Source organism: Microcaecilia unicolor, chromosome 2, assembly GCF_901765095.1.
Source record: "Microcaecilia unicolor chromosome 2, aMicUni1.1, whole genome shotgun sequence".
In the NCBI taxonomy this organism is placed as follows: domain Eukaryota; kingdom Metazoa; phylum Chordata; class Amphibia; order Gymnophiona; family Siphonopidae; genus Microcaecilia; species Microcaecilia unicolor.
This window is the reverse complement of record NC_044032.1, coordinates 542,468,529-542,495,267: the sequence shown is the minus strand read 5'-3', so window position 1 is coordinate 542,495,267 and position 26,739 is coordinate 542,468,529. Positions and strand designations below refer to the sequence as shown.

General features: G+C 46.3%; 1 protein-coding gene across 1 annotated transcript in view; it reads right to left on the bottom strand.

Annotated features, from left to right (window-relative positions):
- The window catches only part of UCHL1 (ubiquitin C-terminal hydrolase L1), a 95,690-nt gene extending 78,356 nt beyond the window's left edge, over positions 1-17,334 (bottom strand). Inside the window, exons 1-3 of the mRNA XM_030192622.1 lie at positions 17,120-17,334; positions 17,024-17,035; positions 16,246-16,374 (exon numbers count right to left, since the gene is read on the bottom strand). Coding sequence (XP_030048482.1) covers positions 16,246-16,374; positions 17,024-17,035; positions 17,120-17,152 — 174 coding nt within the window. The 5' untranslated portion in view covers positions 17,153-17,334. The remainder of the gene's footprint in view (positions 1-16,245; positions 16,375-17,023; positions 17,036-17,119) is intronic.
- Between the last annotated feature and the right edge of the window lie 9,405 nt (positions 17,335-26,739).

The following is a 26,739-nucleotide window of genomic DNA, read 5'->3' as shown; positions in this document are numbered from 1 at the left end:
GACAGTACCGGGCTGTCCGAGGACCAACACCTCTTGAATGGAGGGTGAGCGGTCCCTCCCAGCGTTGACGCTTCACGGGTGCCGAATTCTTCGATGCCCCGGAGCTCCCGGTACCGTGTCTAGGAGACAGATGGCGATGCTTCTTAGCCTTCACTCGAGTGACATCAGTACTCCTCGCGCCTCCTCAGGGTCGGGTCCGAAGGTGTTTGGTCCTGGTGGGCTTGCACAGCAAGAGTCTGAGGCAGGTGGAGACCCACTCGAAGGCTCACTGCTCCCCAGCATGTGGTGATCTCCGGACAGCCATTACCTGCGCTCCCGATGTCGATGCCGAAATCCCAGGCAAAGCTCCAGACGGTCCCCGCTGAGCTTGTCTCGATGCCTGTGTTCGCTTTTTAAGGCTAAGACACAACTTACACGCATCTGGGTGATGGTCAGGCCCAAGGCACTGAATACACAAGTGGGGGTCAGTACCTGAGATTGCCCAGTTGCATCGAGCGCACTTCTTGAAGCCGCTGGGAATCCTCAATGTCATGGATGGAAAAATAGCGGCAGCGAAGTCTAAATTCTCGATGGTGCCAAAAAGAAGAGCACAAAAATGGAGAGACGTATGCACGGCCAAAGAGGACCATGACAAAAACAAAGAGAAACTTGAGGAGACAAAACCTAAGAAAGTTTTTTTTTTTTTTTTTTTTTTTTTAAAGAAAACAGCTCAACTAAGGAGAAATTAGATCTTACCTGCTAATTTGCTTTCCTTTAGTCCCTCCGGACCGGACCAGGATTGGACTGTTGGGTTGTGCCCGCCTACCAGCAGGTGGAGACTGAGAAAAAACTGACTCTAGAGAGCCAATAGGAGCCCTGGCCATGTGACCTTAGCCTCAGTATTTGAACAACAAAGTAGGAAAGAAAGAAAGAACTTCTGTGCCGTATGGAATCCTAGCAGCCACAAATTCCTTGGCAAAACCGAGTACTAGAGCTCGCCAGCAACTCGGCAGAGAAGTGGTATGACATATTTAAGGCTTTATATATATATTCCAGCAACTGAACTCACCAGCAACTCTCGGCAGAGAAGTGGTATGACATATTTAAGGCTTTATATATATATTCCAGCAACTGAACTCACCAGCAACTCTCGGCAGAGAAGTGGTATGACCCATTTAAGGCTTTATATATATATTCCAGCAACCGAACTCACCAGCAACTCTCACCAGAGAAGTGGTATGACCCATTTAAGGCTTTATATATATTCCAGCAACCGAACTCACCAGCAACTCTCACCAGAGAAGTGGTATGACCCATTTAAGGCTTTATATATATTCCAGCAACCGAACTCACCAGCAACTCTCACCAGAGAAGTGGTATGACCCATTTAAGGCTTTATATATATTCCAGCAACCGAACTCACCAGCAACTCTCACCAGAGAAGTGGTATGACCCATTTAAGGTTTTATATATATTCCAGCAACCGAGCTCACCAGCAACTCTCACCAGAGAAGTGGTATGACCCATTAAGGTTTTATATATATTCCAGCAACCGAGCTCACCAGCAACCACCAGAGAAGTGGTATGGACCACGCAAAGTCTTTTTTTTTTTTTTTTTTTTTAAACATTCCACGTGTGGTAAGGTAAAATTATGTATCATACCTGATAATTTTCTTTCCATTAATCATAGCTGATCAATCCATAGACTGGTGGGTTGTGTCCATCTACCAGCAGGTGAAGATAGAGAGCAATCCTTTTGCCTCCCTATATGTGGTCATGTGCCGCCGGAAACTCCTCAGTATGTCGATATCAAAGCCCCATCCGCAGGACTCAGCACTTAGAGAATTACACCCACAAAGGGACACTCTGCCCAGCTCACCACCGCCGAAACGGGGGAGGGGAATTAACCCAGCTCATCCCCACACAAGTGGGGGAGGGGAATCCGTCCAGCTCATCCCCGCGGAGCGGGGGAGGGACACCACCCCACCGATGCAGGGGGATCTGGCTTATCCTGCAACCGCGGGAGGAGCTGACTGACCCTAACACCGCCGAAGCGGGAGGGGTACAAAGCTGCCCTACAGCCGCACGAAGCGGGAGGGAGTGCCGGCAGAATTTAAGTCTCAATCCAGCCCCGTAAAACGGAGGGGAGAGGAATGCAGCAGCTCACTGTAACACAAACTCGTCTCAACTCTTGAAGAATCCAAGTGAAAAAACTTGAACACGAAGTCCTCCTGAAGTAACTGAAGACTAAACTTGAACCTAAAATTCAACCAGAATATAAACAGTACAGATATCTGGGAGGGGCTATGGATTGATCAGCTATGATTAATGGAAAGAAAATTCAGGTATGATACATAATTTTACCTTCCATATCATCAAGCTGATCAATCCATAGACTGCTGGGATGTACCAAAGCAGTACTCACCCAGGGCGGGACATAGAAATCCCTGACCGCAACACTGAAGCTCCAAACCGGGCCTCCGCCCGAGCAGCCACAGTCAAGCGGTAATGCTTGGAGAATGTATGGGCCGAAGCCCAAGTTGCCGCCTTGCATATCTCTTCCAAGGAGACAGAACCAGCCTCTGCCATCGAGGCCGCCTGAGCTCTTGTGGAGTGAGCCTTCAGCTGGATAGGCGGCACCTTCCCCGCGGCCACATAAGCCGCTGCAATGGCTTCCTTGACCCATCTTGCCACTGTAGGCTTAGCAGCCTGCAGACCCCTACGAGGACCTGCAAACAGGACAAACAGATGATCAGATTTCCGGAAATCATTGGTCACTTCCAAGTATCTGATGATGACTCGTCTCACATCCAGACCTCTGAGAGCAGAGTATTCCTCTGGGTAGTCCTCCCTACGAAAGGAAGGGAGACAGAGCTGCTGATTCACATGGAAGCGAGAAAATCTTGGGCAGGAAGGAAGGCACTGTGCGAATAGTCACTCCTGCCTCAGTGAACTGCAGAAAAGGCTCTCGACATGAGAGCGCCTGGAGCTCGGAAACTCTTCTGGCTGAAGTGATAGCCACCAAAAAGACTGCTTTCAACGTCATGTCTTTCAGAGATGCCCTCGACAAAGGTTCAAAAGGCGGCTTCTGCAATGCTCTTAGCACCAGATTGAGATTCCTTGCAGGCACCACAGAGTGCAGAGGAGGGCGCAGGTGATTAACTCCCTTAAGAAAGCGCACCACATCTGGCTGTGAAGCCAGGGAAACACCCTTCAGGCGGCCCCTGAAGCAAGTCAGAGCCGCTACCTGGACTTTAAGGGAACTGAGCGACAGGCCTTTCTCCAGACCTTCTTGCAGGAACGCCAACACTGAAGAAATTGGAGCAGTGAAGGGAGAAAGTGAGCCTGCTTCACACCATGCTGCAAAGGTACGCCAAACCCTGGCGTAAGCAGTAGAAGTAGAGCGCTTCCTCGCTCTCAGCATAGTGGCGATGACCTTGTCTGAGAAGCCCTTCTTTCTCAGACGCTGCCGCTCAATAGCCAGGCCGCAAGACCAAAGGGGGAGGGATCCTCCATCACCACGGGACCCTGATGTAACAGGCCCTGCTCCACAGGCAGTCGCAGAGGATCGTCGACAGAGCCTGATCAAGTCCGCATACCAGGGACGTCTGGGCCAGTCCGGACCCACCAGGATTATCCGGCCCGGATGCTTTGCCACCCGGTCTAGCACCCTGCCCAACATGGGCCAGGGCGGGAACACAGAGAAGCTCTTGTGTCAGCAACTGTTGGAGAAGAGCATCTACTCCCAGGGATCGAGGGTCCCGTCCTCTGCTGAAAAAGCGCGGCACTTGGCAATTGGCCGACGCCATCAGATCTAGGCTCGGCTGACCCCAGCGCTTCGTGATGTCCAAGAACGCCTGAGCAGATAGCTGCCACTCTCCGGGCTCCAAGGTATGGCGACTGAGAAAGTCCGCCTTGACATTCATGACTCCGGCAATGTGGGCCGCTGACAGCTGTTCCAGGTTCGCTTCCGCCCACTGGCATAGATTCATGGCCTCCTTGGCTAGAGGGGCGCTCTTGGTACCTCCCTGGCGGTTGACATAGGCCACAGCCGCAGCATTGTCCGACAGGACCCGTACTGGCTTCAACGCCAGTACCGGGATGAACTCCAAAAGCGCCAACCGAATGGCTCTGAGTTCCAGGAGGTTGATAGACCACTTTGCCTCTGCAGGAGACCAGAGCCCCTGCGCTGTCCTTCCCAAGCAGTGGGCTCCCCAGCCCGTCAAAGAGGCGTCCGTCGTGACAACAATCCACTCTGGGGTCACCAGAGGCATTCCTGCAGACAACTTGTCTGTCTGCAGCCACCAGCTCAGCGCCTTGCGCACTGCTGGGTCCAAGGGAAGGCGCACAGCATAATCCTCCGACATCGGAGTCCAGCGCTGCAACAGAGAGTGTTGTAGTGGTCTCATATGAGCCCTGGCCCAGGGCACTACTTCCATCGTGGCCGTCATAGAGCCAAACAGCTGCACAAGTCCCAAGTCCGAAGAGGAGAGGCTACTATGAACTGGTCCACCTGAGCCTGAAGTTTGACAATCCGATTGTCTGGCAGGAACAGTCTGCCCACTTGGGTGTCGAATCGAACTCCCAAATACTCCAGGGACTGAGTCGGGCTCAGCTGGCTCTTCTCCCAGTTGATGATCCACCCCAGGGAGCTCAAAAGAGCAACCACCCGGTTCACAGCTTTGCCGCACTCTACATAAGAGGGGGCTCGGATCAACCAGTCGTCCAGATAAGGATGGACTTGGACTCCTTCCTTTCGCAGGAAGGCCGCGATGACCACCATTACTTTGGAAAAGGTCCGCGGAGCAGTAGCCAACCCGAAAGGGAGGGCTCTGAACTGGAAGTGTTGTCCCAGGACTGCAAAACGCAGGAAGCGTTGATGAGGCCAGATGGGAATATGCAGGTACGCTTCCTTGATGTCCAAGGAAGCCAAGAACTCTCCTGCCTTCACTGCCGCTATAACAGAGCGGAGAGTCTCCATACGAAAGTGCCGCACTTTCAAGGCCCGATTGACCCCTTTGAGGTCGAGGATAGGCCGGACAGAACCTCCTTTCTTTGGTACCACAAAGTAAATGGAGTAACGTCCCTTGCCAATCTGATTTTCTGGCACCGGAACGACCGCATCCAGGCGGATCAGGTTGTCCAAGGTCTGCTGCACTGCCACAGCTTTGACCGGAGACTTGCAGGGAGAGAGTACAAACCCGTCTTTTACGGGTCGGCAGAACTCTAGTTTGTAGCCGTCTGAGGACTTCCAGCACCCACGCGTCTGAAGTTATTGTGGTCCACTCGCCCAGAAACGAGGACAGCCGTCCTCCAATCTGCACTGGGGCGTGGACCAAGGCCCCGTCATTGGGTACGAGACCCTGGGGGAGGACCGGAGGGAGCACCTCCGGGACGGCGGTCTCTGCGAAAGGAATGCTGCTTGGGGGAGAAAGTCCTCTTGAAGGAAGAGGGGGCAGAGGAGCCCGACCTGCCCGGGCGGTACCGACGGGCTTCCTGAAACCGTCCTCTGGAGGTACCGGAACGAGTACTAGCCCGAGCCCTGACCTCTGGTAACTTCTTGCCCTTAGACGTGCCGAGATCGGTCACGATTTTGTCCAGCTCGACCCCAAAGAGCAGCTTGCCTTTAAAAGGCAATCTAGCCAGGCGGGATTTAGAGGCGTGGTCAGCAGACCAATGTTTCAGCCAAAGCCACCGCCGCGCAGAGACTGTCTGAGCCATGCCTTTAGCTGAGGCTCTCAAGACATCATACAGCAAGTCTGCCAAATAGGCTAAGCCCGATTCCAGGGCCAGCCAATCAGCCCTCAAGGAATGATCCGAGGGGGAAGCCCGCTGCACCATAGTCAGGCACGCCCTGGCCACATAGGAGCCGCAAACCGAGGCCTGCAAACTTAAAGCAGTCGCCTCAAAGGACGACCTTAAGGCCGCCTCCAATCTTCTGTCTTGGGCGTCCTTTAGGGCCGTGCCACCTTCCACCGGCAAAGCCGTTTTCTTAGTCACCGCAGTGATTAAAGAATCCACGGTAGGCAAAGGATAGAGGTGGGACATAGCCCTAGCCACTTTGAGGCTCGCTTCCGGGACATCCCATTGAGCCGAAATTAAGGTGTGCATGGCATTATGCACGTGGAAGGTTCTAGGCGGGCATTTCGTCCCCAGCATAATGGCAGAGCCAACAGGGGCTGAGGGAGAGACGTCCTCCGGAGAGGAACTCTTCAAAATGCCCATGGCCTGCACTAACAGGTTGGGCAAATCCTCTGAGCTAAAAAGCCGCGCTGCAGAGGGGTCATCCGCTCCAACCGAGCGGGGATCCGTCTCCTCCAAGGAATCCGCAAAGGACCGTTGGGAGAACTCAGATACGCTGCCCTCATCTACATCGGAGGAGACAATGTCCTCCAAGGCCTGGGAATCAACCCGAGGGCGTTTACCTCCGGGGACCTCAACCTCTTTACCAGACGAGGGAGCAGGGGCAGCGTTTTGCATAAGGAAGGCCTGATGCAGCAGCAAAACAAACTCGGGGGAGAAACCCCCCAGACTGTGCACTTCCGCAGCCTGGGCTACAGCCCTAGACGCACCCTCAACCGGCGCTCGCAAGAGCGGAGGAGAGACATGCTGCGCATCCAAAATGGCGTCCGGCGTGACACTCCGCGAAGGAGCCACGCGGGAAAAACGGAGCTTAACTTTAGCCGCTTTGGTGCCGTCGCCCAAATTAAGGGCGTCCATGGCATTAATGTCTCCCTCAAGGGCGGCCCACGAAGAAGCCGTCCGAGCCGCATGGCCGGCCAAGATGGCGGAGGCGAGCAACGGGGGATGGGCGTTTATGGCGGGAAAAACCGCCACGCCGGAGGAAGGACCGGGACACTCATCGGTCACGAAACTGTCACCCAACAAGGGCGAATCAGACTTTAAGACCCCCGCATCCCCTCTAGAAGCGCCTAAGCGATCTGGGGAGCGACTCTTTGCGCCCTCGCCCTCCGACGCCATATGCCACGTGGAGATCAATCGGGGAACCCCCTGCCCGCTATAAAAAGGTAAAAATTACCTACTTTCCGCTCCGAGCTGTAACGACCTGGTGTCCCAGTGAGTAGCTGCAATAAACGCCTTTAAGGACGTTCAAATTTTTTTTTTTTTTTTTTTTAAACGGAGCCAGCGGGAGGGGGGAGAAAAGGAGGGACCTGGCGCCACCAGGTTTGCACTTGCTCAAGAAGAGCCCTCAACCCCAGGCACTCAACAAAACCTAAAAATTAGGCTTGGAGGCCTAGCCAGAGCTGCTGCTGTGTGTGACCACCACCTGCTGAGATAGAGAACATACTGAGGAGTTTCCGGCAGCACATGACCACATATAGGGAGGCAAAAGTTTGCTCTCTATCTCCACCTGCTGGTAGATGGACACAACCCACCAGTCTATGGATTGATCAGCTTGATGATATGGAAAGGAACGAATACACTTCCAAACTTAATAAAAGAATCTAAAGAGTTGATAGAACATGGGAGGGGCCTGGTCCGGTCCGGAGGGACTAAAGGAAAGCAAATTAGCAGGTAAGATCTAATTTCTCCTTCCTTAGCATCCCCCCGGACCGAACCAGGATTGGACTGTTGGGAAGTACCAAAGCAGTAATCTTACGGGAGGGACAGACATTGAGAATGTGGTAGAGTCCCTGAAGACACCCAAACTAGGATGAATATGAAGCCAAAGCTTGACGATCCAAGAACCACCAATAAACTAAATAGAATGACTACAAAGCAAAAAAGCTGAAGCTGAAAAGTCCAAGCGACGCTGAACATTGTCCCCTACCAAGTGGCCGCTATATATTGTCCCCTACCGGACTATCAGTGCAGCGCAAAGGACAGAGACTCAAGAAAAAAACGACTGAAAGAAGGATGACAAAGATAGAAGCAGAGCTGCCTGGCAACAAAAAACTGCAATGAATCTACCTCAGCTGAGAAGGTGGAAACCGAAATCCTGAAGTACAATACTCCAGATATTGTAGACTGTTGCTGACCTAGCAACAGATTGGAAGTATGTAAAGCCTGTCAGTGAGAAAGTACCTGATCACTAGAAGCTAAATAGGTAAAAACAAGAATGCAGTTAAATACTATGCAGAAGAAGGTACCTAAATCCTTGCTGCAAACTAGACTGAAGGTCCAAATAAACTGACAGCCGCTGCAGTTACCCAACATGAAAAAAAATCTCAGAGCGCAATTCAACAGAGAGAAAGAATCATCTGTAGCTGCTGCCTCTGCAAGCCAATCACCTGAGACTCTTGTCGTAGACCCCAATTAGTGAAAACGGGAATAAATCAACAGTAGACACTTGTTAGTACCTTTCATCTGTTAGAAACATATAGAAGTCCATAAAACACTACACAGTTCCAGGAACAACATGTATAGAATGTTTGTACGTTTAGGAATCTAGCCAGGTGCTCATGGTCTGGATTGGCCGTGGACAGAAAGGTGGGCTCAATAGGACCTTTGAGCTTTTCCCAGTGTGGAATTACATATGTACTTATGTAGCAGAACTATAAATATACATATATATTTTCACAGATGCAGCCATCAAAAAACTGGTCACTGTGTATATGCTCCTGGCATACCTGCAGGAAGAATGCTCAATCTCAACCACTAGTGAGAATACAGAGGCCAACTGAGCGGAGGGATTCCATCAGAGATAAATATCTGGATACGAGAGGGCATCTATCTCTGCCGCTGACAAGTCTTTTTAGCAAGAGAGTAAGCGAGGCACATGGAAGGTCAGAGCGAAAAGAAATAGTTCTAGAACTGGGACCTCCCCTTAAGGTACTATCCACTGAGAACTCTTTTTTCAATGGTCACGAAATTGACAGAGTGAAAAGCTGCCCAAAAAAGACTACCGAGACCCAAAGCGAATGAAGAAAAAATTCCTTCTTGGGAGCTAGAAAGTAAAATTTTACTCTGCAAAATAGAGCAAGGTAATAGCCGAAGGCCCAAGAACATCCAGAGAAAACAGAAAGTGGGACGCTTGTAGAGAAGACAAACAGTCTGCGCCAACTTGACTAAACAAAGAGAAAAAATAGAAACATGCTATGAAATCTAATGAGATCACACGAGAGCTCAAAAGAGAGCTCAAATGAGAGACCTGGCTACATGCACCCCATAACCTAGGGTGTGCCCGAAATGCACCACCCGTTGCTTGACCTGACAACTCTGCCAATAAGACTGTCTGTAATGAACCAGACATCTATGGAAAGGATGAAACGACGAGACGTAGTTTCATGTGCGCAGCTGCTACTACGACCATAACTTAATAAAAAAGTGCGCGGAGCCGACGCGATACCGAAGAGCAGGGCAAGAAAACTGGTAATGAGGACCTTATCCTCGTATCACGGACATTACTCCTCCTATACTGAGATGTACTAAGATGTACTGACCCATATCCATAAGACATGAATGTGGTACTTGCAACCTGGATTGACCACAACTGAGAACAGGATGCTGGGCTTAATGGACTCTTAGACTTTCCCCATGTGACTATACTCATATACTAATAGCAAAAATGCACAGGAAGTGAAAGAATCCCCTTCCAATTGAAAGGAAGGTCTGGAATGAGGACATATAGAATGAAAATGAGAGGATCACCATATGTTGAGCGTGGACTGAGACACACTGGCCTTTAATTTTACTGGATCTCCCCAAACCTCGTATCATGTCATGCCTCCTTCCTCACAGATGTACAGAGATGAACAGACGCACACTCACGAGATATGAATGTGGTATTTGCAATCTGGATTGACCCCATCTGAAAACAGGATGGGGACTCTTGGCCTTTCCCATTATGGCAACACTTATGCCCTTATGGCAAAAAATGCACAGAAAATGAGTGAATCTCCTTCCAAGAGAAAAAAATTCTGGAGAGAGGAAGAATAAAATGAAAATGAAAAGGAATAGACTTGGAAAATACCTATTACGGAAAAGGTGGTGAATTTGTGCCACAGGAGACAAGACTGTACCTGACGTCAAGAAAGCTTGAAACAAGACCCTAAAATCTGTAAGAAAGGGATAGCAGATGTTATGGATGGTCATACTGGACAAAACCAGAATGTTTACCATGTGCCCAGGCTGAATAGATAGAGGAAACAAAAATACAAGTAGATGGCATGAGAACCTCCCACTATCCTTAAGTGGGAGAAAATGCAAATTGACCTGATAACTTTACTCCCTAAGTGGACATATATCTTGTAAGTCCTAGAAGAAAACTAATATAACACATGAGAAACTCCAAGACAGTTGGAAAGTAGAGAAGACGTGAATAAAACATGCCTTCTAAAGCATCTGAGAAAACTGGGTGCTCGGTAGACAGGACTGAGTCTCCTAGAATATGAGAACCATCTGAACCATGTAGCCTATGCAGCTGTCATCTGCTATGCCAAAGAGAACGCATAGCCATGAAAGAAAATTGCTGAAAGGAAGACCTTATGTCCAGAATTGCAAAGTACGCAACAATTGAGTATCAGACAATGTATTTCATTGCACATGGCATCTGAACCATATAGCCTACGCTCTAGAGAATGTTTGTTAAGATCTTAAAACACTGTATAAGAACATAGCCACGGAGGAAAATTTCCTGAAAGGAATTAAGATCTTATGTCCAGCATTGTAAAGTACCAAACAAAGGCACCTGAACCAGATAGCCTATGCCATAGAAAATGTTTGTTAAGTTCTTAAAACACTGTATAACATCATAGCCATGAAGGGAAAAGCTTGAAAGGAACTAAGATATTATGGCCAGATTTGTAAAGTACTAATCAATTGACTATTAGACAATGTAGTCCTATTCACCAGGAAATGAGAAAGACACAGAGTGACACACACTGGACCTCCATAAAAACTGCGCTAGACAATAGCAAAGACCTTTCCTCCAAACATCACACACAAGGGAAAGGAATAGGAAATTGGTTATTTTGGAGCTGAGATATAATTTAATTCGCCCCATTGTCTAAAACAGAGAATTCCCGACTGAGCTGCACTTTGAATCGGAGTCTTGCCAAGAACAAAGAAATCGCCAACTGAGCTGCACTTTAACTCAACATTGCTAGCAACCAAAAAGTCCCCGACGGAGAAAAAACAGAGGGAAAAACAAAATGAGCGCCATTCGCATCGTAACATTTCGTTTTTTTTTTTTTTTTAATAGCTTGAAAAATACATGTAAAAATTAATTGCGGGGAAAATATACTACCAATTGCCCCAACTACCGGAGAAACTATCTCCTTTCCATTGCACAAACAGCCAAACACAGTAAAAGCAGAAAAAAGGTGCCGCATCAAGGGAAATTGCAGCTGCAGGCAAAACAATGGCGGCCAAGCGCGCCAAAATGAGAAGAATAAAGTTCGGGGGAGAAAACCACTGACCAGACCGACGAAGAAGCAGGAAATCCGTGCCGCTGAAAAACAGATAACCTCCGATGCACCACAAAACATGGTTTAGCCTCTGGCCCGACAGGAACCGTCAATACAGCTCCCAAGCTATACAGACCTGTCCAAGAGCGAGCACGCGCTTAGCAGTTCGCGCCTCTCTTTTTTTTTTTTTTTACAACTACCGCTGCTAACAATGCCGGATAGCAGAGGAAAATTAATGAAAATAACAAAAAAACGCCGATTAAAGTCACAGACGCTGACTTTTCACTTTTTTTTTTTTTTTAAATAGCTCCGCCAGAAAAGAAAATAAAGACTCTTCAAACAGAATAAGACAGAAGAGCTACCTGCTCGTTATAAGACTGGGGAAAGCAAAAACTACTTCCTTTAAATTCCTTTCATTTGAATTAATTTTTTTAATTCTCTTTTACTTGATTTAATTCTTTAAAAACAGCTGCCTATTAAAAGAGGCTGCCTCTCCCAAAGACGGTACACCTTTCCAGAGAAAGGGACGGCCCTTCCCTGCTAAGCCAGGGAGATGGGGAGGAAGGGGGGTGGACTCGAGACACCCGAGTTTAACACCCCAGAGGCTGTCAAAGAAAGAAAAGAAACCCTGTCAAGCCTCTAATTACGATTCCAGGCAGAGCAGAAGTATTATAAATATATCTGTAATATCTTATAGAGAAAAAGAGAGAGACTAATGGGCTCACTTCCTACCTGCTGAGAGACTGAGAAAATACTGGGGCTAAGGTCACATGGCCAGGGCTCCTATTGGCTCTCTAGAGTCAGAGTTTTTTCTCAGTCTCCACCTGCTGGTAGGCGGGCACAACCCAACAGTCCAATCCTGGTCCGGAGGGATGCTAAGGAAAGCAAAAATGAAAAAAAAAAACAAACCCCCACGAAAATTAAGGCTCTTTTCAGGAGCACACGGAGAGAGACCGCAGTCACCCCCTTACCATGGAAAGAAGAGAACTGATCTGGACTCTCACGCGGGCAGGAAGATGGCCGCCCACACGCACTCAAAGGCTGGCTGGCAAACTTGTTGGTAGGAAGATTTCCATTCCTCGGGGCTGCCGTGGACGTCATACAGTCATGAGAACAAGCAGCCTGCTTGTCCTCAGAGAATTCAATTATTCATCATGGATATCCTGAAAGCCTGACTGGTGTTCGACATGTTTGAGATCCACTACCCTAAGCAAACCTTCAGTTATGTGCCCTGTACCCCTCTACATACAGCATCTTCCCTATATTCAGTGGTATCCCTTCCCTTTAACCCCCCCTCCTGTGATGGCAGTGGGGCTAGTAGTCAGCATGCCTATAGGAATATTTACAATACTCCAAAGGAGTCACCAAAGCATGTCATGGCACGGTTGCTCAAGGTCCATGTTGAATATCTATAGGCATCCTCACTACTGTCAATGCCACTCTAGGCAGTTCCTATATTCCACTGCTTCCTTGGGTTAATGAAGAAGTGCTGGGTCACATCAAGCTTTTCTTCCACACCTTCCAGATCTAACATCATTAAAGATACTGTTGGAAAAAGCAACTTGTCTTGATTTGTTGCCTACAAGCATTCTAAAGACCAAATGCCAACAGACCTCAGTTTTCAAGAGGACTCCAGATTTTTACAAATTCTGAAAAGCTAGTCTTCAATGGTGCAGCCATGGGTGGGCCTTTACCCCCCCCCCCCCCCCAAAGTTCACATATTTGCTATGGCTGGTGGGGATCCCAAAGCTCCACTAGCTAGAAGAGGTCCTCCAGCAGCCAGAACAGCTCATTCTACTTGCTGCAGCTAGCAACATTGTTGCATATGTGGGAGGGTGGCACAGAAGCTGTTGCACACAAATGAAGCAGGTGCAAGAGGGGGAGAGGTTGGTGCAGTAGCTTGTGGACAGTGCTACCATCTGTAGCAAATAAGATGGACTGTTCTGGCCTCTGAGGGCTGGAAGGGCTGGGGATCCCTGCCACCTCAGGTATTTGTTAGGGGTCACTAGTACAGTGGAAGAAGTGTAGGGAATTGAAGACCCACCCAAATATATATCTGGCTACACCTGTCAGGAAGAGTCAATTTTATTTTTAGAATAAGGTAAATTACCACACAAGACAGCCCTGTACTGCTTTTTTACCTCTTAAGCATGAGTATTAGCTGGATGCACACCTACACCATGCAGCATACATTCAAGTTATGAGCAGACTTGGCAGAAACTGTTGCCCTGTACCTTACTAAAATGGGGTAATGGAGCTAGTTTATGGAACCTGAGCATCAGGAAATAAAAAGGGCAAGGGAGAGATTATACAAAAACAGAAAAATGAAGGCAGATAAAGATCATACATACAGCCTATCCAATCTGCCAATCCATGCCATCTACTCCTTAAGAGCTCTTTTGTACTTATTCTCTGCTTTCAAGAAAGCTTGGGGCATCACCTCCACTGGGCGGCCATGCCATGAAGTCACCTCCCTACCCCTTCTCAAGTATTTTTTCAAGGCCACCTTAATTTCTTTACCATCTGGACTGCATCCACCAACAGATTTATCAGAACAGTTCCTTGTTTTGCAAAACTGCTTACCATCAAAAGGTAAAGCAAAGAGGCTATGGAGCCTGATGTATATCTTAATGCAGTAAGACTAATGCCTCAAGCTTAAAAGACTTTCATAAACAGATCAACATTTTTAAACAAAGCTTTAAAGGCAATAAAGTTTATATGCCACTTATGTGGGTAAGCAAATAAAAGCAGTAAACGATTAAATCAGTACAATTTTAAGCCAATTGAACCACCTTCCCTACCACATTAAAAGTGCTAGGAAGTCATTAGAAAATTACTGTGATCTGAATACTCAAAACTGTATATTTGAAACAATTTATAACGGTTGTCATGTCAAGATCTGACATTAATTTAAAAGGGGTTGATAGGTGGGGATAACATGTTAAAAATAGGCTAAGTTTTAACTGCTTTCCTGGAAGCAATATATAACACCATGTCCCCATTTACTTTGGATATGTATCTAGAGCAGGGATAAGTGCTAAATAGTAGTAGTATAGGCCACCTGTAGCTTGTCAAATTTTATGCAGCCTGCAAGCATTCCCCATCTTTCTTCCAGTCCTGTGCAACCAAAGTAGTAACTGCTCAACTTGATGAATAAATTATCATGCAATCTGGTTATTTTCCATTTTAATTCTTAATTTTGAAGACACTACATTTTCATAAACAATAATGTGGTAAGCAGAGCATTTGCTCTATTTTTTAATATCACTACTGTACAACAATTTCTAGAATTGTTTTATTACATTGAATATTTTTTATGCAACTCAAATTGAGAAGTTTGGGAATTCACCAATAAAACCAATTTTAGGTTTTTACAAAAATCTTATTTTTATATTAACTTTCACACATGTATTTTTCACAGCAATATATATTTTACACTTTTTTACCAGACCCCTGACAGGTGGCTTGTCACCGAAACACAGAGCATGTCGGATCCACTCAGTTTCCTTGTCCTGTTCCCGAAGGTCTCTTGTGCTTGTTTTGGTAATGAACTTAGGTGCTAAGGAGTCTTGGCACCACATGTGAAGGCCCTGCTTGTTCCACCCCTTCTGATGGCTTCTGTACATGCACGGAATGTGGGTGGGACACGTATGGCACTTGTAAATGTGGTACCAAGGATCCTCCACACAGACTTTCACTATACTGATCTGGGCTGGTACTTTTCAGTCAACCAAAGATGAAAGAGCTGCTTTCTGTGTGAAAGGAATAAGAAGGCTCAGGGATTGAGGAGAACCAGAGCAGAGTTGTGGCAGGAAAGAGAAAGGGGAACTACTGTGATACACGGGATTATGGATTAAGTGGATAGATGGGTAGGAAAGAGGATACAGGAAATTGTTGGGAGATAAGGCAGAAAAAAAAGCTCTGGAAATTATAGAAGTGGGGAAGTAGAGAAGGGAAATGAAGACAACATGGCAACTTTATGTCAAGTTGCAGGATGATAAACTGACTGATGACAATATCTAAGTATTGAGATAGAAGAAAATTTTGTCACTTGTGAACTTTAATGCAATACCACTTTATATTTCTCATTCCGGAAATGGCGATTGCCATTACAGAATAATGTAAGCCACATTGAGCCTGCAAATAGGTGGGAAAATGTGGGATACAAATGCAACAAATAGTTTATATATGGGATTTTGTATGGAGGGGGATCCATTTTGGGGATTTTTTTATCCCAGGAGTAAAGAGTTGTGTGTGCTGCCCCTAGGACAGGGCTAATATTCATGTGGCTCACTGTAAAGAAGGCTATTCACCCTGATCTAAGTGGCAGATGTTATTTCACATAAATCAAGTCAGTTAACACAGATTACCACCAAAGTGAGCTGCATTCTTATCAAGACCAAGACATGGGTGCAAATAATGTGGGGTAAGCAGTTATTAAGTTTATACCAGAACACAAGATGGCAATACTGCCACAACTTATGGTCTTGTACACTAAAATGAATTACACCCCCCCTTCCCTAGTAAGGGCTTATAGGCAGTGATAATGTATGAGAAAACCCACAATGTTATTGACTGAACAAAATCTATTTATACCAGAACACAAGATGGCAATACTGCCACAACTTATGGTCTTGTACACTAAAATGAATTACACCCCCCCTTCCCTAGTAAGGGCTTATAGGCAGTGATAATGTATGAGAAAACCCACAATGTTATTGACTGAACAAAATCTATACCTTACTTCCATAAAGGCTAAGCTTCCAAACTATTTAAAAAAAAATTTTTTTCAGGCAAAAAAAGGGTTTCCACTATGTACAATGACTAGGTACCCCAACACACGAGAACCCTTCACATCCCCCAACCAGTCCCCATCATGCAACCGCTACCGCCCTACCTGTTGAGTCAAAGGGAAGAGCAGCAGCAAGGCGCAGACAGGAGATGGCACGGAACGCAGTGATTCGTGTTCCAGCCCCAGCACGTCCACGAAGCGCCAACCTTCCGTCACCCCGAGCTTGGCGAGCACCTGCACAACACCACGAGAGAAGAACGAGATGAAGGGCGCTGCCGCAAGACCCCGCCCAGTCCCCGTGTACGCGGTGACACAGCACAATCAGCTACTACCTTCCTCTCCCCGCCCCCCGCGCGCTTGGTTGCGCGGCACTCCCCGTAGAGGAAAACGCACGCGCACTCCAGCAGGGCTAGGGCTCCTTATAACGGAACATTTGAGCCTGCAAATAGGTGGGAAAATGTGGAATACAAATGCAACGAAAAACACAAATATACTCAGGGGATGCGCGGCCTAATGGGGAAAGGGCGATAGTGAACAACCTACAGAGTTTCGCATCTGCCTTCCTTCTCCCCTCTAGCCCCAAATAAGTTCGCTAGTAGTTTTGGGAAAAAAAAAATGCTGTGGTTTATCTTAATCATACAGCACAGTTATCTAAATACCATCCTATAAACCCCAAGACCATACCCTCCAGAAGCCCCTTCGAGTTCACCTACGGACCTTAATAGGCTAGACTGATCTGCAACTCCCCGTCCCTAAAAATACATCTTGGATCAGAGAGTAGGAAAAAAAATGGACGTATCTACCCAATAAATTAAATAGGGTCCCCCACCCCTCCAATACTTATACCATGGAGGTAAAGGTCTAGCCATCGCCACTGACTCACTTTATTCAGCATCTGTTAAAAAGAAAAAAACAACAGGTTAATAACCTCATAACATAAAAATCAATTTAGAAAAAAAATGCAATAAGGCCCGCTTGCCTCAGGGTTGATTTCCATCGCTTTCCACTGCATTTTAGCAACTTAAAGGGCGGAACCCACGTCGATCGCTACAGCGTCTCCACTACACCTGACTCTACTAAAGAAAAGCGAAAAAGCCACGCTTCCGAAGGGGTTTTATATAGTCCTGGACCAATACCACTGCCGCCTAGAAAAGAGGGGAGGTCAGGTCTGACCGCACCCTCAAAACGGCGCGTTCTCACGGTAATGGGGAAGCTTGATAGGACTGACCGACTACAGGGGCCCTGCGGGGGCGTGGCCCAGTGCCGAATCCGATCCGGACTTGGGAAGTGATTGGCCGAACGCGATGTTTCATTGTTTGCCTAGGGGAGGAGCGGCGTCCAACACCTGCATTAACTTGATGCTGCCTGTTTCTGGCGTTTTCTTCTGGAAGTTGCTGGTGAAATCACCCGTTGTTTAGAATAACAGGAAGCACTATCTGCTTGTTAGTGGACTGGTTTCGTTCTACTTATGCTTACAACAAAAGCAAAGACCGCCTATAAATCAACATATTTATCAGTTTCGGCTCCCCAAATTTCCAGATTACCTTTCGTTCTAACAGTTTGCACTGAAGAATAAAATACAGAGCAGCACTTAACCTTTCCGAAGGCATCATGAAACAGAGACATTGTTGATTAAAGCAAAAGATGTGCCAAAGTTTGAAGCCCCATGTATTTTTAGCTATAGCGCTCATAGCTGGCTGTGTCAGTCATGCGAAATTGCCTGCAATATCATAATGACATATTAATTTGTATATAATTTATTTTTTTTTTTATGTCTACCCCACCTTGCTAGCTTTAACCAAGTTACCCAGCCAGCACACTACCAACTTGCAAAGTTGGTAGCTTGCCTCTGTGAGAGATTAGTCCTTATTTTATAGTTAAACCATTTTTATTGAGTGAATTTCAAACAAGTATAAAACAATATGCAAGCAAACATGATAACATAATGGTAGGTCAAAACTGTCATGAAAGTACCAAGGGAACACACTCATAGGTTTTCAGAATAATATTCTCCCTGACCCTGCCAACCCCCTCCCCTAGGGCCAGTGGATTTCACTCCTACAGCAGAGAGATGTGGTAGCGTGTTAGTCCACTTTTAAAGGTAATCAATAGAAATAAAAAAAAAACAGAGAAAGGAAAATAAGATGATACATTTTTTATTGGACTAGCTTAATACATTTTTTGATTAGCTTTTGAAGGTAACCCTTCATCAGATTGGAAATAAGCAAATGTTGATAAATAACAGTATATATAAGTGAAACATCAAAGCATTCCAGTGACAGTCTCACAGTCTCACAGTGACATCTCCCTCCTACCCTTCCTCTCCAAGACACTTGAGCGCGCAGTCCACAGCCGCTGCCTTGATTTTCTCTCCTCTCATGCCATCCTTGATCCGCTTCAATCCGGTTTTCGCCCTCTTCACTCGACAGAAACAGCACTTTCTAAAGTCTGTAATGACCTGTTCCTTGCCAAATCCAGAGGCCACTACTCCATCCTCATCCTCCTGGATCTATCCGCCGCTTTTGACACTGTCAATCATGACTTACTTCTTGCCACACTGTCCTCATTTGGGTTCCAGGGCTCTGTCCTCTCCTGGTTCTCCTCCTATCTCTCCCACCGCACCTTCAAAGTTCACTCTCATGGATCTTCCTCCACCCCCATCCCCTTATCTGTTGGTGTTCCCCAGGGATCGGTCCTTGGACCCCTTCTCTTCTCAATCTACACCTCTTCCCTGGGCTCCCTGATCTCATCTCATGGTTTCCAGTATCATCTCTATGCTGATGACACCCAACTGTATCTCTCCACACCAGACATCACCGCGGAGACCCAGGCAAAGGTATCGGCCTGCTTATCCGACATTGCTGCCTGGATGTCCAACCGCCACCTGAAACTGAACATGTCCAAGACCGAGCTTATCGTCTTTCCACCAAAACCCACTTCTCCTCTTCCTCCACTTTCTATCTCAGTTGATAACACCCTCATCCTCCCCGTCTCATCTGCCCGCAACCTCGGAGTCATCTTTGACTCCTCTCTCTCCTTCTCTGCGCATATCCAGCAGATAGCCAAGACCTGTCGCTTCTTCCTCTTTAACATCAGCAAAATTCGCCCTTTCCTCTCTGAACACACCACCCGAACTCTCGTCCACGCTCTCATTACCTCTCGCCTGGACTACTGCAACTTACTCCTCACCGGCCTCCCACTTAGCCATCTATCCCCCCTTCAGTCTGTTCAGAACTCTGCTGCACGTCTCATATTCCGCCAGAACCGATATACTCATATCACCCCTCTCCTCAGGTCACTTCACTGGCTTCCGATCAGATACCGCATTCAATTCAAGCTTCTCCTTCTTACCTACAAATGCACTCAGTCTGCTGCCCCTCACTACCTCTCTACCCTCATCTCCCCTTACGTTCCCGCCCGTAACCTCCGTTCACAGGATAAATCCCTCCTCTCAGTACCCTTCTCCACCACCGCCAACTCCAGGCTCCGCTCATTCTGCCTCGCCTCACCCTACGCTTGGAACAACCTTCCTGAACCCTTACGCCAAGCCCCCTCCCTGCCCGTCTTCAAGTCTTTGCTTAAAGCCCACCTCTTCAATGCTGCGTTCGGCACCTAACCCTTACCGTTCAGTGAATCCAGAATGCCCCAATTTGACTGCCCCTATCGGACCGACCGTTCACTTGTCTATTAGATTGTAAGCTCTTTGAGCAGGGACTGTCTCTCTTTGTTAAATTGTACAGCGCTGCGTAACCCTAGTAGCGCTCTAGAAATGTTAAGTAGTAGTAGTAGTAGGATGAGGGTGGGGTGGGTAAGGTGAGAGACAGGGAGAGCTGGGTGGATGATGTACAGGGAGCTATGCATGGTTATAAGAGGGTGACAAAGCAGTAGAATTTTATGGTTTATAATGGGCTAGAAAACCCAGATCTTTGTTAAGTCCTGTCTACTGGGTGTCAAAATATGTAATCATTCTGATTTCAAAGGTCTTACATTCCTGGGTTATCTTAAAGTTTCCTTTTAGTATTCTCACCATAAAATCGTTGATACAGTGTTTGGGTACTGTAAGATGCTGCCCCCACAGAGGTGACATCCTGGTTGGCATTGGCATTTTTCATATGATGTCATTGTAAATTAAATTCTTCTTCAGCATCTGACTTGTTTCTCCAATATAGCACCCTTCGTCACACTTTTTACATTGAACGGTATATACCACATTGGAAGATGAGTATGTGAAGGATTCCTTTATGCTGAATATTTGTCCTTTGTGAATGACTGTGGGATCCTGTGAAATGTTTTGGCATAGTTTGCATCTGGATATATTGCAAGGATGTGTGCCACTCTCTTCTTTTTGAGTTTCTATCGGGAGCTTGCTTCTCACTAGTTTGTGTTTTAAGCTGGGTGGCTGTTGGAAGGCCAGCACTGGTGGGAAAGGGAATATCTCTTTCAGTAGTTAGTACATAAGTATTACCATACTGGGAAAGACCAAAGGTCCATCAAGCCCAGCATTCTGTTTCCAACAGTGGCCAATCCAGGTCACAAATACCTGACAAGATCCCAAAAAGTACAAAACATTTTACACTACTTATCACAGAAATAGTGGATTAAAAAATGTCTCTTCCAGTTCAGCCATAAAGAGGTTAGCATATTGGGGTGTCGTCCTGGTGCCCATCGCAGTGCCCATGATTTGTAGATAGATATCAGAATAAATTTGATTAATTTTGTAATACTTTCCGGTGAGTATTGATGGTCCAGGGTGGATATTTTTAGGAGTTCCTCACATGCAGCTATGCCATCTGCATGGGGAATGTTGCTGTATACTACTACTTATCATTTCTATAGCGCTACTAGACGTATGCAGCGCTGTACACAGTGATTCTACATCCACTGTGACCAGACGGGTACCTGGTGGTAACTGCTTGATATTTTTTAATTTATTCAGAAAGTCTGTGGTGTCTTATATGAAGCTGTTTGTCTTGTGCACGAAAGGTTTCAGAATCCCCTCTATAAGTCCAAATATTTCCTCCGTGCCAATCCCAGATATGATTGGTCTGCCAGGGTTTCCAGGTTTATGGATTTTGGGTAGCATAGAATGTGCCCACAGAAAGATGGTTTGGTATGAGTGACAAAAGGAAACAAGGGAATTCAGAAAGTCACCCCTAGAATAAACATGATGGCAGAGGGAAAGGTCATCTAAACATAGAAAGCAATGAGCACAAATGATCGTAGTCTAGGTAAAAAGATTCAAGACCTGCAAGCCCTGATGTCTGAAGAAAACTTGGATATTGTTTCTATTACAGAGAGGTGGTTCAATGATTCCCATGAATAGGATGTGACTATACTGGGCTATATCTTTTTAGGAAGGATAGAGAGGGCCGAAGGGGTGAAGAAGTGGCGCTGTGTGTGAGAGACAATATCAGAATGGCTGAAATGCGGGGGATCTGGGGAGAGGAAGAAGCTTTATTGATCAACCTGGAAAGTAAGATGGAACCTGTATCCACATGGGGGTTATCTACAGACCTCCGGCACAAACGGAGAAGCTAGACAGGGACCTGACAGAAGATATTCAAGATTGGTATGAAAGGGGAGATGCTACTGTTGGGAGATTTCAACTTGTCTGATATGGATTGGAACGTTCCGTCTGCAGAATCGGAAAGAAGTAGGGAGATTGTGGATGCTTGTCAAAGTGCCTGGATCAACCTGGAAAGAGAAGATGGAACCTGTATCCACATGGGGGTTATCTACAGACCTTCGGCACAAACGGAGAAGCTAGACAGGGACCTGACAGAAGATATTCAAGATTGGTATGAAAGGGGAGATGCTACTGTTGGGAGATTTCAACTTGTCTGATGTGGATTGGAATGTTCCGTCTGCAGAATCGGAAAGAAGTAGGGAGATTGTGGATGCTTGTCAAAGTGCCTTGCTCTGACAAATAGTGACGAAACCCACGAGGGAAAGGTCGATGCTGAATCTAGTGCTCACGAATGGAGGAAGTGTTTCCAATATCCGGGTGGGTGCCCACCTCTGTAATAGTGATCATCACATGATATGGTTTGATATAAGGGCAAAGGCAGAGTGTGGACGCACAAAACTCAAAGTACTGGATTTCAGATATACTGATTTTGATAAAATGGGAGAATACCTGAAGAAGGAGCTGTTGGAGTGGGAAGGCGTAGGAGAAGTGGAAAATCAGTGGTCAAAGCTAAAGGCTTCTATAAACATGGCAACTGATCTTTACGTGAGGAAAGTAAACAAAACCAAGAAAAACTGGAAGCCTATATGGTTCTCCAAGCAAGTAGCTGAAAAAATAAGAGCAAAAGAGGCTTTGTTCAAGAAATACAAAACAACGCATCAAGAGGATCACAGAAAAGATTATTGGATTAAACTCTAAGAAGTGAAAAGGGAAATATGGCTAGCGAAAGCGTGAGCAGAAGAAAAAATGGCTAAAGATGTAAAGAGAGGTGACAAGACCTTTTTCAGATATATTGGATAAAGGAGAAGATAGGAATGGAATTGCGAGACTGAAAGATAATGTGAATGGTTATGTAGAGAGTAAGGAGGATAAAGCGAATGTGCTAAACAATTACTTTTCTTCAGTATTCATGGAGGAAAATCCTGGTGAAGGACTGCAGTTGGCTGCTGAGGGAATATCTGGGAATGGAGTGGACACTGCGCTGTTTACTGAAGAAAGTCGGCCAAGTGCTTGTGAGAGACACCCTTCTTTTTTCTATTATTGGCCGAGGACGCCCATCTCCTAATCACGTTCGCCAAGTCCGGTAGATAACAAATACAAGGTGATGGTTTGGTCGAATAAGGTTCATGAGTTTCGGACGCAATGGGGCCGCAATGGGGCCGCAATGGGGGAAGGGTTATAAGGTGTCCATAACGAGCTGTGATGTTGCTGTGTTGGGTTGGGTTGGTACGATATGCCTTTTTAAACAGGTAGGTTTTTAGTGATTTCCTGAAGTTCAGATGGTCGTAGGTTGTTTTCATGGCCTTTGGCAGTGCCTATGCTCTTGTAACAGTTCGTGTAAGTCTCTAATCAGATACAATATGGCAATTATGATTCACTTATCTTGTCAGACGTAAGCAGTTTTGATGTCGAATTTCACTGCAGAGTTCAGTGTACTCCCATGTAGTGTTCGCCATTTACCGCTATGTGTCCGTTCTCCCCAGCTCTGTTATTCTGTCCGTCACATTATTTGTTGTTCTCAACGTGAGTTCACGTTTCACCCGAACAGCGTCTTCAGGAGAACTTGCTGAAACAAAACATTTTTATATACCACATTAGCTTCTTCTCATTACATTATTGCTCTATTAAAGTTTCTTACTGCTAAACTACTATTCGGTCATCTTAGGGCAGGAGTCCATTACCCAGTTCCTCCTGCTTCCGGAATGCCGACACATGCTCTGTTACCTCTGGCTTTAAATATCCTGAGATTACATTATCATGTCTCCTATAGGGCATCTCTGCTGCCAATCTGCCCATGCTAACCAGTCTATTGCCTTGTTCAACCCTTTGGGTTGAACCGTGTCCCATTCAAATATAAATCTCTGTTCTTTATGGATCAATACCGTTGATATGTCCCCTTCCCATTGTAAATGCACTTGAGACAACACCATGTATTGTAAGTCCATCTCTGTATGATTATGAGTAGCCCAGTGATCTACTAAAGGTGCTTCTCGTTTTGAGACCCTGATGTTCCGCTATTCTCTGTTTGACTTTGCGTTTAGTTTGCCCTATATACCATTTCAGGCATGGGCACTGTATCGCATATATTACCTGGGCAGTATTACAATCTCTGTGATTATACTAATGATACCTCTTCTGTGTCCTGGGGTTAAGAACATACTGTACTTCCATTGCGTGAACACAATAGGTGCATTGCTGACATTTTCTGTGTCCCCCCACTCTGGGTTTAATTCTGTCCCTCCAAAATACAGACAGCATTTCCCCAACATTTTTTGCTCTCCTGAAGTGTTTTGATAAGGTCTTTCAGCTGTTTTGTATAATCCTGCATGGGATCCTCAGTTAGTTTCCTGTAGTATATGTTGTCTGATAGCTGTCTGTGTCCTTCGATGTATTTTTGTGTGTCCATAATCACCACTAAGCCTCCTTTGTCTGCAGGTTTGATGACAATGCATTGGTTGTTTTGTAGGGTTTTTATGGCCGCTGTTTCTGGTGGAGTAAGATTGTACACTCCTACAGCTATAGTAACTCCAGTTCAAAATTCAACTGCGGGCCATATGGGCTACAATAGTCCAGAAAGGCTTCCAAGTGGCCTGGCATTGCCGCAGAACCAACAACAAATACTCCCAAACTACTTTATCAAATGCTTTCTCAGTGTCCCAGCTAGCCAGGATTGCATCCCCTGGAAATCTCCACACCTCCAAGAGGGTATGGCTAACCTTGAGGAAATTAAACGAGGCAAATCTGCCCGGTAAGAAGTCTATTTGTTCTTGATGGATAATCTGGGGGAGGAACCCACCCTGCCTAGACATAGGAACTGCTGACATGATTTTAATATCCTGATTCAACAATGAAATGGGGCAATTCTGCATCCTTTCCCAGTTTGTGGAGAACAGTTATATAGACATGGTTTAAAGAAGGTCCCACGCTTTGGGTGTCTGTAATCAAATCACACATTGAATGAACTGCTTGGGGATAACGTCCTGCAGGATTTTATAAAATTCAGTTCCTAGGCCGTCCAGCCCAGGTGCTAGTTTCAGTTTTTTAATTACCACGTGTACTTCTTTTCCTGTCTAGGGAGCATTGCGTTGTCTCAACAGCCCCAGCAAGAGCGAGGGCAGATTCAAGGTGCTGAAAAAAATCATCACATTTCTGGAGAGAGAAGGAGCCAGAAACATACAGTGAACTATAGAACTGAATAAACTCTTTTTTTTTATGTCTCCTAGGGTGCATATAGTGCCCACACTACCCTTAATCCGACTAATGTAGCTTTTGGCTGATCTCTGTTTTACTAGGGAAGCCAGCAGCTTGCCTGTCTTATTTCCCTACTAGTGCAGGTGTTAATTATATAACTTAGCACTACAGGGCCGCCGAAAGACAGAACCGGGCCCGGGGCAGCCGCAGCCCCTCCCCACTCAAGACGCAGCTGCCACCACCACCACCACCACCCCTAACTCAGGCCACCCCCACCCCCAACTCAGGCCACCCCCACCCCCTGCCCCCTACCTTCCTGCATCAGTGTGTCTATATCTCCCTGGCCTGGTGCCAGGGTCTGTCTCTCTCCTGCTCTTGTGTCCTAGGATTGGGTTATCACATTAACAAAATCACTCGGGTCCTGACAGGAGCAGAAGAGAGACATATCCCAGTGCCAGGCCCGAGGAATTTTGCCTCCTCCCCTAGGCGGCCTTGTAACACTATACAAGGCTTTGGCATCCAAGATTGATTGTGTCTGCTTCTTAACTTCAAAGTAGACCATTCGATTACAGTGTGAGGGGTATAGTATGAATAACCATCTAGCCTCCCTCAATCTAGATGCCACTTCTACAAGGTCTTTTTCTTTACACTTGTTAATTGACACCGTAAAAGCGATAATCTTGCCTCTGAGAACAACCTTATCTGCCTCCCAGTACACCCTAGGCCTCACGTCCCCCACAGCATTCTCTGCTTCAAAGTCTAACCAGGCCTGGGGGGAAGGAGCAAAAGGGGCGCTTAGGGAGGACAAGGCCATTGCTGATCTGCTGTTAGTAATATAGACTTACCAATAAGAAACAAAGTCAGACCGTCAAGATCCTACCTAAACCTACACTACCCAAATTACAAAGGACTGAAATACAAAACAACTTACGCAGCTGGCTTCTCCTACATAAGCGCACAACTATGGAATGGGCTCCCAAAAGCTGTGAAAACAATCCACGACCACTTGAACTTCAGGAAATCACTAAAAACCTACCTCTTCAAAAAGGCCTACCCCAATGACCCCAGGTAACCCTCTTCACCTACCAACACAGCATGACTACGATCGAACAGGACATCACGCAATCTTCATCCATTCCGACCCTCCACTTATACCTCATACGATCACTATACAGCTTTGTATTTGTTATCTACCGACTGGGCAAATGCCTTTGATGGTACTATGTAAGCCACGTTGAGCCTGCAAATAGGTGGGAAAATGTGGGGTACAAATGCAACAAACAAATAAATAAATAATATGTAACTTGTTATTAAAATTGTCCATAGTACCTGAAGATTGGAGGATGGCCAATGTGATGCCGATTTTTAAAAGGGTTCTAGGGGTGATCCGGGAAATTATAGACTGGTAAGCCTGATGTCGGTGCCGGGCAAAATAGTGGAAACTATTATAAAGAATAAAATTATAGAAAACGTAGACAAACATGGTTTAATGGGACAGAGTCAGCATGGATTCAGCAGAGGGAAGTCTTGCTTCACCAACTTGCTTCATTACTTTGAAGGCGTGATTAAACACGTGGATAAAGGTGAGTCGATTGATGTAGCATATCTAGATTTTCAGAAAGCTTTTGATAAAATTCCTCATGAGAGACTCCTGAGAAAAATAAAGTCATGAGATAGGAGGCAAGATTCTGGTATGGATTAGGAATTGGTTATTGGACAGA